At 41.8% G+C, this 18,639-nt stretch overlaps 1 protein-coding gene across 1 annotated transcript in view; it reads left to right on the forward strand.

Annotated features, from left to right (window-relative positions):
- Positions 1–1,150: 1,150 nt before the first annotated feature.
- The window catches only part of gabrg1 (gamma-aminobutyric acid type A receptor subunit gamma1), a 149,917-nt gene continuing 132,428 nt past the window's right edge, over positions 1,151–18,639 (forward strand). The window contains exon 1 of the mRNA XM_043700492.1: positions 1,151–1,257. Coding sequence (XP_043556427.1) covers positions 1,151–1,257 — 107 coding nt within the window. The remainder of the gene's footprint in view (positions 1,258–18,639) is intronic.

Consider the following 18,639-nt stretch of genomic DNA (forward strand, 5'->3'; position numbering starts at 1 on the left):
CCTGCAGGTTTCCAAACAAGCCACACACTCTCTTGATTTGGAAATGTATTGTCGTTCCTTCACTGTCATTGGACTGAAATTCTGGAACTCTCTGTCTAAGGGCATTGTGGGTGTACCTCCATCATATGAACTGTATTGGTTGGAGAATGCAGCTAACCACAATCTTTTCAAGGGCATTAAAGATTAATTAATAAAATTGGCCCAGTCAGTGACACCCACATCCCATTTTTTTTTAAAGTATATAGGTATGCTATTTCTGAAAAAAAAGTTAAAATGATTTGACTGATCAATCTTATGCAACTAATACATATATGCTGATCAAATACAGAATTTATTTAGTAAATGGATTGATGCTTGACTCAGTCCAATCCAGGCCTTATAGATATTTTTTCATCAGCCTATTCAGAGATTACACACCTCTGCAGCATGTGGGACTCAAACATAGGCTCCTGGCCCAGAAGCATCTTAGTAGCCCCTTAGCAAGGTGTTGGATTTATTTTTAATAGGAACATGGTCAGATTTGTTATAACAGACCTCTAAAGCAGGTGGGACCTGAACCCAGGCCACCTGGCCTATAGGTAGGGACACTACCACTGTGCCACAAGACCCTTTGTAAAGAATTGAGTGCTGTCAGAGAAACCAGTGGTTTTGGTCCATGCTTTAACTGTCTGGGCTAACTGGCTAACAACACGATCCCATTGTACATCTTTGCTGAATACAGTTACATTAGAATAATTTTAGAATTTATTGCCAACTAGACTTATCTACTCCTTTAAGAGGCATTTACATATATTATTTTTAAATCTTAATATAACAGCTTGAACTCATGCTGAACAAACGGCCAGAATTGTGTGTTTATCATCTTTAGATGAGAATTTCACGCAGCATGTTGTAAATATTGCACCTTTAACAGAAACACAACAAATTTTCAATGCAATTGATTGTGAATCACAACTGAGCTTGCAAGTCCCACCCCACTGTGCTCTGATTTGCAGGAAAGCTCATCGATATAATTTATAGAAGGATTCTCTAAGCTCTGTGGTTGTTTTCACTGTCTGTTAGCATTTGTCGGTATAGTTCCGGTTGCAGGCTGGTTTGGATTCTTGTACAGCAGCAGAGTCAGGGTTTTCCCACCAATACTGGGTCTACGATGGGTTCACAGAAACACTGTTTTTTCACATTTTTGCTTTATGCACCTTCTTCCTTTTCCTTCAGATTGTATCTCTCTGTTTTGGTGGTGTTTGTTTTGAGAACCTGGTAAGTGCCTGGTCAAAAAAAAATGTTGCAATTGCGCCTGACAAAGGGAGCTCGCTTTTTTTTTGCTTAGTACACTGCTTGCACATCAATTCAATCTTATAAATGTATGCAGCAGTGTCCTTGAAAGCTGTTTCAGGATAACTGCTGTAACATATTCAGGATACATTTTGTATTTTTCCTCAACATGTAAGTTAAGCTAAAACAGCAATGGTTGTGTGTTCTACAATGTTTATTTATTTAAATTCTCAAAATGTGCTGCTAATTTACCTAGTATAACATGCTGTAATGCATATTTATACAATAACTGGGCTGTCATCTGTTAATTACCCTAACACGTTTTTTTTTAACTTTTTGCTAATCTGATGGCTAAATACTACCATTATTTGGTCAGTTCTGATCTTTATAAAGCAATACGCTATAGAATTGGGACTTAATGTGATGTACAGGGTTGTTCATAAATTTAAACAGGACATTTGAATTGTTATAGAAATTAACTTCAAAATTGCTATGGTGAAATTATTTGATGTATTGTTCCATTGCAGTGTTTTATTAAGGTGTATAAATTTTGCTTCAATGGATGACATTTACTCCTATTGTCATAACTGATATGTGTAAGAAACTGTTAACCTGTCCATTCTGAAGTTGTTTCAGGGATTCCTTGCTGTTGGATTACTAGAATTATAATTCTTTAACTTCTGGTCAAGAAGTCAAACAAGTTTGTGATCTCAAAATATTGCTCACTTTGAGTTATTTGCCACGGAATTGTGAATGTTTGTTTGAATATGTTAAATAGTGCCTCACAGCCATCCTGAAAATTACATTTTAAAACATTCAGTTCAGACATACAAGTCTTGCAGTTGACAATTGCCACACTGCAGATGCCCTCCATAAAACCCTCCTGGTTTGTTAAAGTTTTAAACCATCACCTTAAATGGCAGTAAGTTCATGTAAAGTTTTCTTACATTTTACCCTCTTAATGGACTGTTTGGATGTTTTCAAGCAATTAAAATTGCTCCTGACCACAGCTTACTATTTGGTGATATGGTTATACCAGATTTTTCACAACATTGCCATTCTTTGACCCCAAGCAAAGCTTTTCTGGAGAAATTGTCCATATTCCTCTTCTAACATTGCTCATTTGCCATCTTGCCCCTGCTGGTATCCTGTGCCCCAACCCCCCCCCCCCCCCCCCCCCAAAACATTCATACTTCTCAAGACTTCACTTATTGTAATATTCTTTTGGTCAAACTCCATTCTCTTGCACTCAAGGCATCAGCATATTTTAAAAATTGCCTATATTCTCTCCTGCATCAAGATCTGCTTGCAGCTGAGCTGCTCTGGCTTAAGAACTCCCACCATCTCCAAGTTAAAATTTGTGCTGTTTCGTTCCCTTCATGATCGCGTAATTCCCATTTCTTTCACCTTTCCTACTTCTGCATTTTATCCCCATACTCCTTACTTTGACTCTAACCATTGGTGTATTTTAATCTTTGACCTTTTTTCCTTTGACAGGTTCACCTTAAGCTAACAAGGGAATTCCCTTTAGCTTCTCTGGAGCTTTCTTGGCTTTTTATAAAAAAAAAATAAGCATTTCATAAACTTCAATGAAAGTTCACTTGCCCCTCCTGTCTATCCTTGGTCTAGGGTTCACTGATTACAAATTGGTGAAGCATCTTGAAGTAGTTTTCAATGCTGGAGGAGATGTAGCATAATGGCTATGTCACAAGACTAAAACCCAGTAACTCCAGGTTAATGCTCTGAGGTCATGGATTCAAGTCTCCACCATGATATAGTTAAAGAGATTGTAGGTAGTTTCATGTGTAGCAAAAAGTTGCGGATGGCACAGTGGCTCAGTGGTTAGTATTGCTGCCTCACACTGCCAGGGAACTGAGGTGCGATTCCAGCCACAGGTAACTGTCTGTCTGTGTAAAGTTGGCACATTCTCCCCATGTCTGCATGAGTTTCCTCCGGGTGCTCCGGTTTCCTCCCACAATCCAAAGATGTGCAGGTTAGGTAAATTGGCCATGCTAAGTTGCCCATAGTGTTCAGGAATGTTTAGGTTAGGTGCATTGGTCGGGGTAAATATAGGGTAGGGGAATGGATTTGGGTGGGTTACTCTTGTTGGGCTGAAGGGCCTGTTTTCACACAATAAAGATTCTATGAATCTTGTGTGTAATACAAAAAAGTATAAATGGACCAACCTAGTTAGGTGTAAGAGTCTCACTTGGCAGTGAAACTGTAGTTGTAGACTGCAGGTTAGTGTCAAGTTGCCCATAAAATGGGAACAAAATGAGTGTAGAGGTTATTTCCGATAATATTGATAAGAGACATACAGTAAATCAAATTGGGACTTGTGCCTCATTTTAATTTCATTAGGAAGCTGCCAGTGCTATTGTTGAGAGCTCACTAATTTTATTTGGGGGTGGGAGGAATGGCTGTATTGTGAATTGCTTGAGTCACAGTTCTCATTGTTTTACAGAATGAGAGCATCTCCTGGAAGCTGCAGCTCACCTTGCTCTGATTTGCCAATCTTCCTCATGGTTAGTCTTCAGCTCCTGTGTTCTCAAGGCAGTTAAATAATGCCACATGTTCCTTAAGTCCATTAGGGCAGCAAACGTAGCTACCGATGGGTCTATGGCAGGCTGGAAGAGCCAGCTAGAGACTCCTGAGTGCAGCTGAGGATTCCTTTCTAAATCAGACTGGTGTGGCCTCTTTAGGCCTTGTGATACAGTGGGAAACACTCTCTGGTTTTCCATGCTAGAAGTGAGGTTAGGATCTCCCTCCAGGGCATGCTGGGCAAGGGAGCGTGCATCAGTCTGTACATCCTTCCAGCACACAAAAGGGTAGATATTCCTGGTTAACTATGTGATGGAAAGAATATGAGTCTCTGATAGAATGTGAGAGTCTTTGCCAGCTTAATTTCTAGCTCTGGGATGTTAAAAAATAGGTGTATTGCTGCAGCGGGTTGGACTCCTGAGGAAGCTGATTGGCTTAATAGCCAGTGTTTGATAGATTAGTGCCAACAGCATGGGATCCACCCCTTCCGCCCCAGGCATTCTGACTGAAGTGGATTTGATACTTGCCTTCATCTGTCTCTGGAGAAGACCATGCACTTGGGTTGGGACTCTCTTTCGGATGAAGGTGTAATTTGTTTTTGGTTCTGCAAGCAATACTTAATTTCTCAATTGTTAGCAAGTTTTTTTAAGACGATTTGTAGCTCAGGTTGGGGTTTTTGATGTAGGTTTGCTCACTGAGCTGGAAGGTTCATTTCCAGACGTTTTGTCACCCTATTAGGTAACATCTGCAGTGGGCCTCAGGCGAAGCACTGCTGAAAATTCCTGCTTTCTATTTATATGTTTGGGTTCCTTTGGGTTGGTGATGTCATTTCCTGTGGTGATGTCATTTCCTGTGGTGATGTTATTTCCTGTGGTTAAGTCACTTCCTGTTTCTTTTCTATCAACAAACACATCGAGTTAGACCCATTTACCACCCCCTGAGAAAAGGAACAGAAAGTGACTTCACCACAGGAAATGACATCACCAACCCAAAGAAACCAAAATGTATAAATAGAAAGCAGGAATTTTCAGCAGTACTTCTCCATTATATTAAGTTATGTTTTTTATACTGCAGTAGCCACCTCCTGCCAGTCCAATCTCCATCCTGACTGGTTAACCGAAGTGCTAGGAGAAAGTGAGGCCTGCAGATGCTGGAGATCAGATACGAAAGTGTGGTGCTGGAAAAGCACATCCAGTCAGGCAGCATCCAAAGAGCAGGAGAATCGACATTTCAGGCATAAGCCTGATGAAGGGCTTATGCCTGAGACTCGATTCTCTTGCTTCTCGGATGCTGCCTGACCTGCTGTGCTTTTCCAGCGCCACACTCATGGTTAATGAAGTGTCACAGGTACTTTAGTATGAATGAAAAATGTTTTGTACAATGAAGCTGAAGCTATTTTCATAGTTTCATAAGAGTTAGTATTTTGATTGAATAGTAGAATGCCACTTTCCCCAAACCCTTGATTATTTATCCATTAAAGAATCTATTGTTGTAATGGAGGCAAGTATCAAGTGTTTCGTCAATCATTTTATTTCCCCCTCGCCTTTCCAGGTCTGGCTTTATTAAGAAAATTCCAGTTCAATCAGTTGTTTAGTTGGTTTGTTTTGATCCCAATAGAGATTGGTCCCTTCAAAATAAATTTAAACTTCCAGTGACTGACTAAAAGAATTACACAAGATATAAATTTAAGACTTGAGAGCAACTTTACCTAATCATATTCTTGCGGGCAGCTTTTTATTTTAAACTAAACAAGAAATGCACTTTTTGGTTAGACATCTGAAGTCGCATGTTCCAGTTGTGCTTGACATTCATGTGGTTGGTTCATTCTCCAAGAATCAGTCAGTGATTGTTAGCTTCCAAGGATTCACTACTCTGCTTCCAATTCCAACTTTAAATCTCCAAACTGACTTCCATGTCAAAGGTTTTCCTAGAGATTTCTTCCTTTTGCCAAAGCTAAGCAAATCATCCAGTCTCACTTTGGTCTTCAGCTTTATGAATTGTAATTGTATTTGAAGTATCTATTGAAAAGAATCCTCTATGTATTTCATGATTTAAAACTTGATCCCATTAAAAGAAGACTAACATTGGCATCCAGGACAGCTAATTCGTTCAGAACTCCTTGAATTTGTAAATCAAAATAAACTTGCAGCTCACTCCATGTAATAATGACATGTGGAAGCCATAAAGTACTGATGCTACTTGGTAGCGCTTGGGGGTCATGCAAACAAACTTCTCCTGAAACTGCAAGCATTTTTCAATTGGGGACATGGACAGAGTACCTTTGTTTTCAATTTCTATAATAAAGCCATTTGAGTAGCTTGCTAGGTTGCCAGTTTCATACCCCTTATCTGCTTTTTATGAGCTCTTGTATCCACCCTGAAAGTTGTAAACCGCTCATTGGATAAGACCTTCAATCTGGTACAAATGAGATTTGTTTTAATTTAATGAGTTAATGCCTTGACTGAGTTTGATTTTCCAGTAAGAAAGAATCACACCAACCCATTTTCCCCCATTAATGAAATGGTTTTGGTGCTTTACCATCAATAGGGGTAGATTTTGGTGTCTCCAGAGTTGACAGATGCTCTTGTCACAATCCAGAGATGTGAACATCTTGCACCACCTCTCCAATAAATCAGTCTAGGCCTCACTGTTCCCACAGAAACAAAGCTACCCAGGTTTGTCAAATTGATTGAAAGGTCATCACTTTTTTTTAGATTAAGTTCAATAATCTCATAACATACTAACTTGGACACTTTTTTTGTATTTGTAATGTGTCTGGCACTTTACTGTCATGGTGAACAAGGAAATAATTTAGCATTCCATTGAAACAATGGCAAGAGACTAATTTGAGACATTATGAAATTGTCAGCTCACTGTGCTCAACAGCCTGAAAAGATCATTTTCTCTTTCTGCTTCTTTGCGTAAGAAACCAGTTCAACTAAACCAAGGAGTTAGGATGGTGAATAATATTGTTGAACTTACCTATTTTCACTCCAGCAAGCTACCAGCTATAGCATAAATTTTTGTTTGCCTTGAACCAGAAACATTTCAACAGACTGCAGTTGCACACATTGATCACCAAATATAAATTAGCTAGTTACTAAATGTTTGGTTGCAAGGTAATTGAGTTCAGAACAACTGCCTTCGAATTGAAAATGGATGGATGAAATGCAAAAATAATTGTTGTTAGATGTTGTCTTTGGTACATTGCTACCCAAAGTATTATGATTGTCTCCAATTTTTTTTACTATTCAACAAATTCAACTCATCCATTGACTATTTACACAAGTTGGTTGACCGGACATGATAGCATAGCAATATAAGTGAGTGCAAGTTGTATAATTCAGTGTTTTATTTGGATAAGATTTTCTTTTTATATACTCAGTGTCTGGCATGTACAGTACTCTTCACTACAGTAGGAAGGAGCAGCTCTTGCATTTATTCTGCCTTCGGCCATTTACAAAGCCTCAGGGCATTTCGGGTTCAATCTCTGATTGAGCTTTGCATGAACACAGGGCAGGAAACCAATAGCTCAGCTTCTGGCCTTGGAACTTTCTCTCTGCTGCAGAGCTATAGAACATTTTTTTTTTAACACTTGCTTATGGAATCTCCATCCTGTCTCTAGGAGATCTTCATTTATTCTCTATGTAGGATTGCATAGCGATCAATATTGAGGCAAAATGCTGAGTGTTGCTATCCGTTATTGCAAATTGAGTTGCCTTAGTGGTACCCTTTCAGAGTGTAGTGGAATAGAGTACACTGATGTGGGTCTGGAGTTGCATAGAGGACAGACCAGATAGGAATGATATGTTTCCTTCCCCAAGGAACATGAATGAATCAGTGGGCTTTTATGACAATGGACAGTGGTTATATTATATTATATTAGATCAGACTCCCTACAGTGTGGAAACAGGCCCTTCAGCCCAACCAGTCCACATTGACCCTCCGAAGAGTAACCCACCCAGACCCATTTCCCTCTGACTAATTGACCTAACACTATGGTGCAACTTAATATGGCCAATTCACCCGACCTGGACATCTTTGGATCGTGGGAGGAAACCCACGCAGACATGGGGAGAATGTGCAAACTCCACACAGACAGTCGCCCGAGGCTGGAATTGAACCTGGGACCCTGGTGCTGTGAGGCAGCAGTGCTAACCACTGAGCCACTGTGCCACCCCAACTATGTCCCACAATATCCATTTGGGGCTCTGCATTACTAGTCCAGTGACATTACTATTGCACTACTGGCTCCTCTACTTAAAAGATAACAGGTCCAACAATCATACTTTCATGAATTTGAATCTTCCAAATTCCTTGCCACATTCACCCTTACTAAACTTGAGGTCACACAAAGCTTTGCTTTGCTGCTTGTTTCTAAACCAGTTTCTGCTCACTTATCACTGCTCGCTGACTTGCTTTGGGCTCTGAGTAGATATCGTCTTGAGTTTTAAAATTCTCATCCTTGTTTTTCAACACTTGTTCAAGAATTAAAATCAGATGCTGATTAAAATCAGATGCTAACCTCTGGGACACCCTCCCTAGAATTTTCTTGCCCTCCCCTTAAGATACTCCTTAAAACCTACCTTTTTGCCTAAGATTTTGATTAACTGACCTACTATCATCTTTTGGTTTGGTGTCATGCTTTAATGCCAAATTACATCAAGAGCCTGTTTTTTTTTGTTTGATTGCATTGAAGATCCCTTACAAAATTGTTGTTGTGCTTGATGCAGGTGCAGGCCCAATTCCATGTTTTTAATTGCGTGTGGGGATGCAGTGGGAGCAGTGTCCGGAGATAATGGCTTACTGCTCCTGCTTGCTATTCTCTGTCTGGAAATGATCATTCCACGCACAATGAATGAAATCTATTTTATTTTCATGTGGTGATAACCATGAAATATCCTAACACCCTGAAGATGACTGATGTTGCATACAGTGTTGAAAGCCAGACAGTTGAAGTTTCCATCCTCCAGCTGCTTGTCTCTGACCAGTCTGGGCTTTCTTTCGAAGGAGAATCGTCACCAACCATTGTTAAAACTGAAACCACCTCCAAAAGGTTGAGAAGTGATTTGGTGCAGTAAACTGGGGTGAGGAGTTGCAGGAGTAGCTGTAAGAAGCGATCCAGTCTGCTTTACTGCTACTCTTGTGTTTTGTGCTCACATGACCACTCTAACTTGCTTAAAACCAGATTGGCTCCTGCTGTGACAACTCTAAGTTATCTTAGAGAGAGATTCTCCCCCACCCCCAGTAGAACAGCCAAAACACTGAGTTTTGTTTCTGGATGTCTCTTGCATAGTTCGATTTTGCTCTTGCAATTTCGAGTACCACTTTTGTTGTCTCTGCATACATACTGAATTTTAAATGTGTTTTGGCATCCATATTTCAAAGACCTTTTGTATCCCTCTGCAGATCTTTCCTTATTGACCAGGTTTCTGAGGTATACAGGAAAGTACATTTTTTAAAAAAAGATAGTATCTGATTAGATCTTTTTTTAAAAATGTGAATTTTCTTGAGACTCCCTTTTTTTAAGATTTTTTCTAAATATTTTTAATATTACTTCAAGGCCTGTCATTCTAACTTCTACATCACATCTGCCATCTTCTCTTATCCCTACATGAAAACAATCTTATCTATACGTTTTCAGCATTATACCATCCATTTTAATTGCTACTCTTGTGTATTCCTTCTAATTGTCATTGATTTTGGTCATACTCATCCATATTTTGTCTACTAATTCCGCAAATGCGGTCATCAATGCACTGCAGTTTCATTCTTGCCTTCAATTGTTGTCATTGAAGTATCAAAATTCTATATGCTTGTTGTGCAGATTTATTAATTTTTGTCAACAGTCCACCTCCTTATCATAGTTCTCACTTGACTTGAAACATTTGATTTCTTTTACTCTGAGCCTTGCTATTTGGTCCAAATATGTCCTGGATAAATCTCCTTCTTACACTGTCAGTAATGCATCTTTTAACTTTCTGGTCGTAAACATGATCAAACATATTTATTCATAATCTGTGAAACATATACAAATCTTCTCTTTTTTTTTACTACAAGATAAGATTACTCTTGGGTTAAATTTTCCACTATTTCTCCTGGTCAAATCCAGATTGATTTCTGCTCCTAAACATCTGTTTCTCTCTTCTGATTTTCAAAATCACTTGAGCTCATTAAGCTTGGTTCTAAACTGCTTGTTCTCTACAGATTTTGGTTTCTTGGGCAACTTTTAATGAATGCCTTAAGTCACTTGACACATCTGTTTTTTTTTGCTTCATAAATTAAAAGAACAAAAAAATTGCTGGAGAAGCCCAGCAGATTTGGCAGCATCTGTCACGAGAAAACAGAGTTCATGTTTCTGGTCCAGTGACCTTTTTCACTGTACTCTTTTTGAGTATGTGACAATAAAGCTAATTCATTTATTTATTCTTTCGTTCTGAGGGTGAGTCCTTTTTGGTTTTCCTTGGATTAGTTCAGTCTTCTGGATTGCAGTGGTTTGCTATAGTATACCTGACCAGGAAACCCCTACTCTTTCCAATGGACCTGATGGCTGTTGGTAAGGAATTGCAAACTGGCCACCAACCTGTTTGGCCATCTTATAAAGACCTTCCGTAGCCAACACGTCCTGCCGTGTGACTTCAAACCAGAGAAAGGGAGGCTACAACTTGTACAGGAACTTGTACTTGGAATGAATCCAATGGTATACCCTTTATCACAAAATTGTTAATTCTGTCTTTATTCCTGAAGGATTCTTGAATGTTTTCTTGTTGTTTCATGACTGAGTAAAGTATCAAAGGAATTATTTGGTACAATACTAAACGAGTGTGTACTGATGAGAAGCTAGAGTTGACAAGTAAGAGAAACTAGCTTTGTGTTAAATTCATTTTCAAAACTCTCCATCTGCTTTGAACGAGAGGGGGTCTATTAGTGCCCACTTCACACACAGCAGTGACAAGATGAGGTATTTAGGTGGTGTTGGGAGAGGGCCTTGCCAAGTGTTTATCCTGGCAGGTTTCTTGGTGTGCATCAGGACACTCATCATCGATGCATTCCAGGCTTTTTGGAGGACCACTGAACGTTATGAATGGACTGGGGGCATTCTGGTGAAGTTCGCCGATGATATGAACTTAGGCAGATAGGCAGGTAGTTCTGAGGAGGTGGGAAGGCTGCAGAAAGATTTAGACCATTTAGGAGAGTGGTCCAAGAACTGGCTGATGAAATTCAATATGAGCAAATGTGAGGTCTTGCACTTTGGGGGATAAAAAGAATACAGGCATTGACTATTTCCTAAATGGTGAGAAAATTCATAAAGCCAAAATACAAAGGGATCTGGGAGCGCTACTCCAGGATTCTCTAAAGGTTGACTTGCAGGTTGAGTCCGTGATTAAGAAAGCAAATGTAATGTTGTCATTTGTCTCAAGAGATTTCGAATGTAAAAGCAGTGACGTGCTACTGAGACTTTATAAAGCTCTGGTTAGGCCCCATTAAGAATACTGTGTACAGTTTTGGGCACCACACCTCAGGAAGGACATACTGGCACTGGAGCATGTCCAGCGGAGATTCACACTGACGATCCCTGAAATGGAAGGCCTAACATACGAGGAACGGCTGAGGATCCTGGGATTGCATTTATTGGAGTTTAGAAGGTTGAGAGGAGATCTAATAGAAACTTACAAGATAATGCATGGCTTAGAAAGGGTGGACACTGGGAATTTGTTTCTGTCAGGTCGGGATACTAGGACCTGTGGGCACAGCCTTACAATTAGAGGGGGGCAGTTTGAAAAGGAAATGAGGAGACATTTTTTCAGCCCCAGAGTGGTGGGCCTGTGGAATTCATTGCCACGGAGCACAGTGGAGACCGGGACTTTAAATGTCTTCAAGGCAGAGATTTATAAATTCTTAATCTCTCAAGGAATTAAGGGATATGGGGAGAGTGCGGGTAGATAGCATTGAAATGCCTATCAGCCATGATTGATTGGCGAATAGCCTTACTTCCACTCCTGTATCTTATGGTCTTATTATGTGCTATGTGCTGCCTCTCACCTCTTCATCACCTGTCCCTGTCAGCATGGTACCGGCTGAGACCCTCTAGTGTATCATTGTCCCAGCACTGGATGCTATACATGCTGAAGAGCCTCTGATTTGGAATCATAGAATCCAAACAGTGTGGAAACAGGCCATTCCACATTGACTGTCCGAAGAGTAACCCACCCAGACTCGTTCCCCTACCCTGTTAGTCTGCAATTATCCCTGAATAATGCACCTAACCTACACATCTCTGAACACTGTGGGCAATTTAGCATGGCCAATTCATCTAACTCGCACATCTTTGGATTGTGGGAGGAAACTGGAGCACCCGGAGGGAACCCACACAGACATGGGGAGAATATGCAAACTCCACACTGGCAATTGCCTGAGGCTGGAATCGAACCAGGGTCCCTGGTGCTGTGAGGCAGCAATGCCAACCACTGAGTCACCGTATTGCCCTGAATAGTTGGCAGCTGTGAGGTAGGATTTTTATTCCCCCCCCCAACCTGAGGGGTGATAATAAACCTCCTAAATGGTTCTACTGTGAAGTCTTTCTCCTCTTCATTCCTCCTCCATAAAATGTATACACATGAGATCAACAATAAACACTTGTTTTCTACAGGGACTGCTACCTCCTCTTGTGGTTTATCCCTCGAGGATTATGGAGGACTTTGGACATAACAGCATTTTGAGTTACTATTGCCGTTGCTGTTGAGAATGAGTGATAAAGAGACCTTAAATCAGGCACTTTGAACTTTTTCCCTTTGGCAGTTCCTATAAATTAGAAGTTGAGAAAAGCCAGGTCCCGAGTGGGGATGGAGGAGACAACCTCTATGTCTGGGGGCACCCAAAAAGAAATTGGCCATTTGTTTGGTGTGGAAGATCTCACTGATGCCCTTGACTCATGTGGCATGTGGGGTAGATTCTCATGTGGCATGAGCTCAACTAAATGTGGGTTCTCTGCCTTAAACTGGCACCTGGCCTTCCTCAGCATGGTTGATGAAATCCTCAATATCCTCCCACTTTGGTACTGTGCTGGACCATTTGATCTACTCAAGAATTCTACTAAGTCCTGGTTGGGCCATCAAATGTTGCAGCCCATTGCGATCTGAACCAACTTTGTTACAGCAATGTCACACCTACTTGCGGAACGTTTCAGAGAACACCGCTGGGACACCCGGATCAACCAACCCAACCACCCCGTGGCTCAACACTTCAACTCCCCCTCCCACTCCACCAAGGACATGCAGGTCCTTGGACTCCTCAATCGCACCACGACGGCTGGAGGAAGAGTGCCTCATCTTCTGTCTAGGAACCCTCCAATCACAAGGGATGACCTCAGATTTCTCCAGTTTCCTCATTTCCCCTCCCCCCACCTTGTCTCAGTCAAATCCCTCGAACTCAGCACCGCCTTCCTAACCTGCAATCTTCTTCCTGACCTCTCCGCCCCCACCCCACTCCGGCCTATCACCCTCACCTTGACCTCCCTCCACCTATCGCATTTCCAACGCCCCTCCCCCAAGTCCCTCCTCCCTACCTTATCTTAGCCTGCTTGTCACACTTTCCTCATTCCTGAAGAAGGGCTCATACCCGAAACGTCGATTCTCCTGCTCCTTGGTTGCTGCCTGACCTGCGCTTTTCCAGCAGCACATTTTCAGCTCTGATCTCTAGCATCTGCAGTCCTCACTTTCTCTTTGTCACAGCAATGGTCTGTCACCTGTTTACCTGTCCTTTCAGGAGAAGGCATTCATTAGGGGCATCCAACACTAATTTTGTTTAAATCTGCCAGTATTCGGATTGGAAATGCATTTTGCCAATTGGATCAAAGTTTTGTTCATAACTGCAGCGTGTCTATGGTTAACAGGTCTTTGACCCACTCCTCCACTCACCCTCTCTGTTTGTGAGTGGGTGGTGAATTAAGGCTGTCCCTTCCCTTGTTTGACGATGTTTGAATTCCTACACTTCTTCCAAGGGTGGTCAGGCTTGGCTACGCATGGGCTAGTGTGAAAGTGATTCCCTTGGCTTATGGTGTGATGTGCTCCTCACGTTGACAGAACCAGTTGACCTGTAGACAATGCAAGAATGACAAGTGTTTATTTCTGTGGTGTCCTCTGCAAAGATCAACTGGGGGAAATGTTCAGGACTCTGTCGGTCAGTGAATGGACTTCCCTGGTGGCGGATCTGTGGTTTTTCCTCCCAGAATACCACCTGCCTCCTCTACATGCGAACTATCTTGACACCATTGAGCAATTCCAGTTGGCAAACTGTCAAGACCAGGCGGCCAAAGTCATCACTTGCCCAGGCTGCGCGGCAGGGCTGCAGAGTTCCTACAAGGATAGGGTTGCCCATAAACTAACTGCTGTAATGTGGCAATACCACTTTGTCAAACTCAAGGGAGAGGGATCAAAGACTCAGATGCTTGCCAAGTTCTGAAAGAAAATGTGGTGCTGCTTTTCTGCTGCGGTTTTTAGGTTCCTGCTTTTGTGTGGTCAGGTATTAAAGTGTACTTGCAACCAGATAGCAAGCTTTCTGCCCTTTTTTTGTGATTTGTTGTATCCTACCTATTGGTGGATTACTATCATCTCATCCCATCTGTTTTGGACGGTTGCCTATCCTTCTTGCTGGTCATGGTTCCTCCCCATCAGGAATGGTGACTGTCATTAATGAGACACCCACTCAGGGAACAGTATCTCTGCCAATCACCAGTAACCATCCTAATGTTTCAGTAACCCTCATGGAAAGCTGAAATGAAATGCTGTAGAAACAGTAGGCCTGGAACCATCCATACAGAGTATTAATATTAGGTGAGTCAGAGTATTGTACAACATAGAAGCAGACCCTTCAGCCCAACTAGCCCATGTCAACCACATTCCCAAAACTAAACTATTCTGTCTTGCCTCCGTATGGCCCATATCCCTCAACCTTTCCTAATTGTGAACTTATCCGAACATCTTTTTAAATGTTGTAACTGCATCCATCACTTCCTCTGCAGTTCATTCCATATGAACCACTTATTTTTTTGAAAAACAAGGTTGCCCCTCATGTCCTTTTTTTAAAAAAACTTTCTCCTCAGCTTATAAATATGCCCCTTAGTTTTGAACTCCCAACTTTTTGTCAGAACAGGAATATGCTGTTTGCTGACTTCCTGATCATGAGTTGAATTTGTTGGGAATCGTGTTAGTTATCCCTGTCGCATCACCTCCTGCAATGGGGAATTTTCAAACCACGATAGCACTACCTGCTATAAAACCACAACATAGCAATATTAGCTGTCATTCTACATGTCCCAAAGGCATTTTACTCATACGTGAGGAGTAAGAGAATGATCAGGGAGAGGTAGGGCTGGTCAGGGATAGCATAGGGAACTTGTACGTGGAGTCTGAGCAGATATGGGAAGCCCTAAATAAGGTTTTTGCTTCGGTTTTCACTAAGGAAAGGGACCTTGTTGTGAATGAGAACTTTGAGGAGTTGGGAAACAGGCTTGACCAGATCAAGATTGATGAAGTTGATGTGCTGGAAATTTTGGCAAACATTAAGATTGATAAATCCCCAGGACCAGACCAGATTTATCCTAGGCTGCTCCGGGAAGGGAGAAAGGAGGTTGCTAAGACGCTGGCGAGGATATTTGCTCTCTCACTCTCCAGGGTGTTGTACCGGAGGATTGGAAGGAGGCGAATGTTGTTCCTCTTTTCAAGAAGGGTGATAGGGAAAGAATTCTGAAGGATAGGATTTATGACTATTTGGAAAAGCATAGCGTGATTAAAGGCAGTTAGCATGGCTCTGTGAGGGGCAGGTCATGCCTCACAAATCTTATTGAGTTCTTTGAGGTTACAAGGCAGGTCGATGCAGGTTGAGCAGTGGATGTGATGTATATCGACTTTAGCAAGGCAGTTGATAAGGTTTTCCATGGTAGGCTCATTCGTAAAGTCAGGAGGTATGGGATACGGGGAGATTTGGCTATCTGGATTCAGAATTGGTTGACTGACAGAAGGCAGAGAGTGGTTGTAGATGGAAAGTATTCTGCCTGGAGGCCAGTGTTGAGTGGTGTCCCGCAGGGCTCTGTTCTTGGGCCTCTGCTCTTTGTAGTTTTATAAATTACTTGGATGAGGAGGTTGAGTGGTGGGTTAGTAAATTTGCGGATGACACAACGGTTGGAGGTGGTGGTGATAGTATCGAGGATTATTGCAGTCTGCAGCGCAATATATACAGGATGCAGAGCTGGGCTGAGAGGGTCGGAATCATTGGCGACCTTTAAGCGGCATTTGGATAGGTACATGGATGGGTACTTAATCTAGGTTAGAAGTTCGGCACAACATCGTGGGCCGAAGGGCCTGTTCTGTGCTGTATTGTTCTATGTTCTATGTTCTAACACAAAGGTTGGAGGTGTCGTTGATAGTATAGAGGGCTGCTGCAGCGTGACATAGACAGGATGCAGATGGAGTTCAACCTGGATAAATGCGAAGTGATTCATTTTGGAAGGTCGAACTCGAATGCTGAAATAGGATTAAAGACAGGATTCTTGGCAGTGTGGAGGAACAGAGGGATCTTAATATTCAAGTACATAGGTTCAGCAAAGTTGCCACCCAAATGGATAGGGTTGTTCAGAAAGCATATGGTGTTTTGGCTTTCATTAACAGGGGGATTGAGTTTAAGAGTTGCGAGGTTTGGCTACAGCTCTACAGGTCCCTGGTGAGACCACACTTGGAATATTTTGCCCAGTTCTGGTTGCCCTACTATAGGAAAGACACAGAGGCTTTGGAGAGGGTGCAAAGAAGGTTTACCAGGATGCTGCCTGGACTGGAGAGCTTGAATCATGAAGAGAGGCTGACTAAGCTCGAACTTTTCTCTCTGGAGAGAAAGAAGAAGAGAGGTGACCTGATCGAGACATACAAGGTAATGAGAGGCATGGATAGAGTCAATAGCCAGAGACTTTTCTCCACTGGCATGAGGGGTCATAGTTTTAAGATAGTAGGAGAAAGGTTCTTTTTGTAGAGAGTTGTGAATTCATTGCCAGTGGTGGTGGTGGAAGCAGAGTCATTAGGGACATTTAAGCGACTGCTGGACATGCACATGGATAGCAGTGAATTGAGGGGTGCGTAGGTTAGGTTATTTTACATTAGGATTAATCCTCGGCACAACATCGTGGGCCAAAGGGCCTGTTTTGTACTGTACTTTTCTATATTGTATGTACATTGTGTAAAAAATGCTGCTTTTTTAAAACCAAAATACTATGTTTTAAGAATAGCTACCAAGCATGTGCAAATGGTGCTGAGGCATAATGATGCCAAATGACACAACTGGGGTTTGGCTTGCAGCGCACCCAATTAAGATGTTCTTGTCACCTGGAAATAGCTATTCATTAATAGTTGTTGCTGTTCACGCTTGTGTTAATGTCTTTGCCAAGTTGTTTTGAGGCTGTTGTACTGCTTTGCTAAACATGGCTGTATATATATCCCAGGTCAAGCAGCATCCGAGGAGTAGGAGAATCAATGTTTCGGGCATGAACCCTTCATCAGGCACCACAACCTCGACTCTGATCTCCAGCACGTGCAGTCCTCACTTTCTCCTGTATGAGTATCCCAAAGAGATGACTAAACCATGGGTCATGTGGATAGTTAAATGATGGATGTGGTACTTGTTTTTAGACTTCATCGGCATTCTTGCTCATTTGCTTTGAGGAGGATGGGTGCCAGGCCTGCTTGAAGCAATTTTTAAGATGCTGTGTCCACCGGAAAACTATTTCTAAATGTAAATACTTCTATGGAATTCTTTGGACTTGTGGAACATGGTCATGAACCAACATTTTGTTAAATTGCTTTTGAGAAGGTGGTAGTGAGCTACTTTCTTGAATGACTATGTGCTTTCCATATTATTAGGGAGGAAATATTCTGGCTTTAGAACTGAAAGAATGGTGGTAATTTCCAAGTCAAGATGGTAAATGGCTTGGAGGGAAACTTCCAGGTGATGGTGGTATTGCCATGTATATGGTGCCACCACCTTTCTGGATGAAAGAGGCAGCACCTTCCAAACCCACAACCAAAGGAGCCTTGGCAAATTTCTGCAATGGTTTTTGTAAATGCTAGTAGCAGTAGAGCGTACATGGAGTGATGGTGGAGGAAGTGGATGGCACCACAAACGGACAAGAGGTTGCTTTGTCCTGGATTGTGTCAAGCTTCTTGAGTGGTGTTGGAGCTGCACTCATCCAGGCAAGTGGGCGTATTCTATCACACTCTTGACTTGTATCTTGTAGATAATGGGCAGGCTTTGGGAGTCAGAAGGTGAGTTAAACTCTGCAGCATTGCTAGCTTCTGACCTGCTCTTGTAAGCACAGTATTTATGGTAAGTCCAGTGAAGTTTCTGGTCAATAATAACCCCCAAGATGTTGATAATCAGCGATTCAGTGGTAACTGAGTTCTAGTGGTGGGGTTGCACATTTTTTTTTCTCTCTCTCTCTCTAAAAACCTCGATCTTTCCCAGAACCTGAAGGTTGTGCAAACCAGTGACAATATCCAAGTTGTTCCTGCCATCAAATTGGAATAAGGCTTTTATTACTTTGTCCTTGAATGTCTCTAGTGACTCCCATTTTTAAATTACTACAGTCAGGTTGACTTCTATTTTTGGCATACCAAGTCGCCTGTCTGTAATTCCTGCAAATATAAGGCTGTCTGTATGAGGTGTGAAGTTTAGAATTCGTTTGAATGTCAAGGGATGGTGACTAGCTGGTCATTCCTTAGCATTTGTGGCGTGAATGCAACTTGACAGTTGTCAACTCAACACACAGATAGAAGTTGCTGGAAA

The sequence above is a fragment of the Chiloscyllium plagiosum genome, chromosome 1 (assembly GCF_004010195.1).
Source record: "Chiloscyllium plagiosum isolate BGI_BamShark_2017 chromosome 1, ASM401019v2, whole genome shotgun sequence".
In the NCBI taxonomy this organism is placed as follows: domain Eukaryota; kingdom Metazoa; phylum Chordata; class Chondrichthyes; order Orectolobiformes; family Hemiscylliidae; genus Chiloscyllium; species Chiloscyllium plagiosum.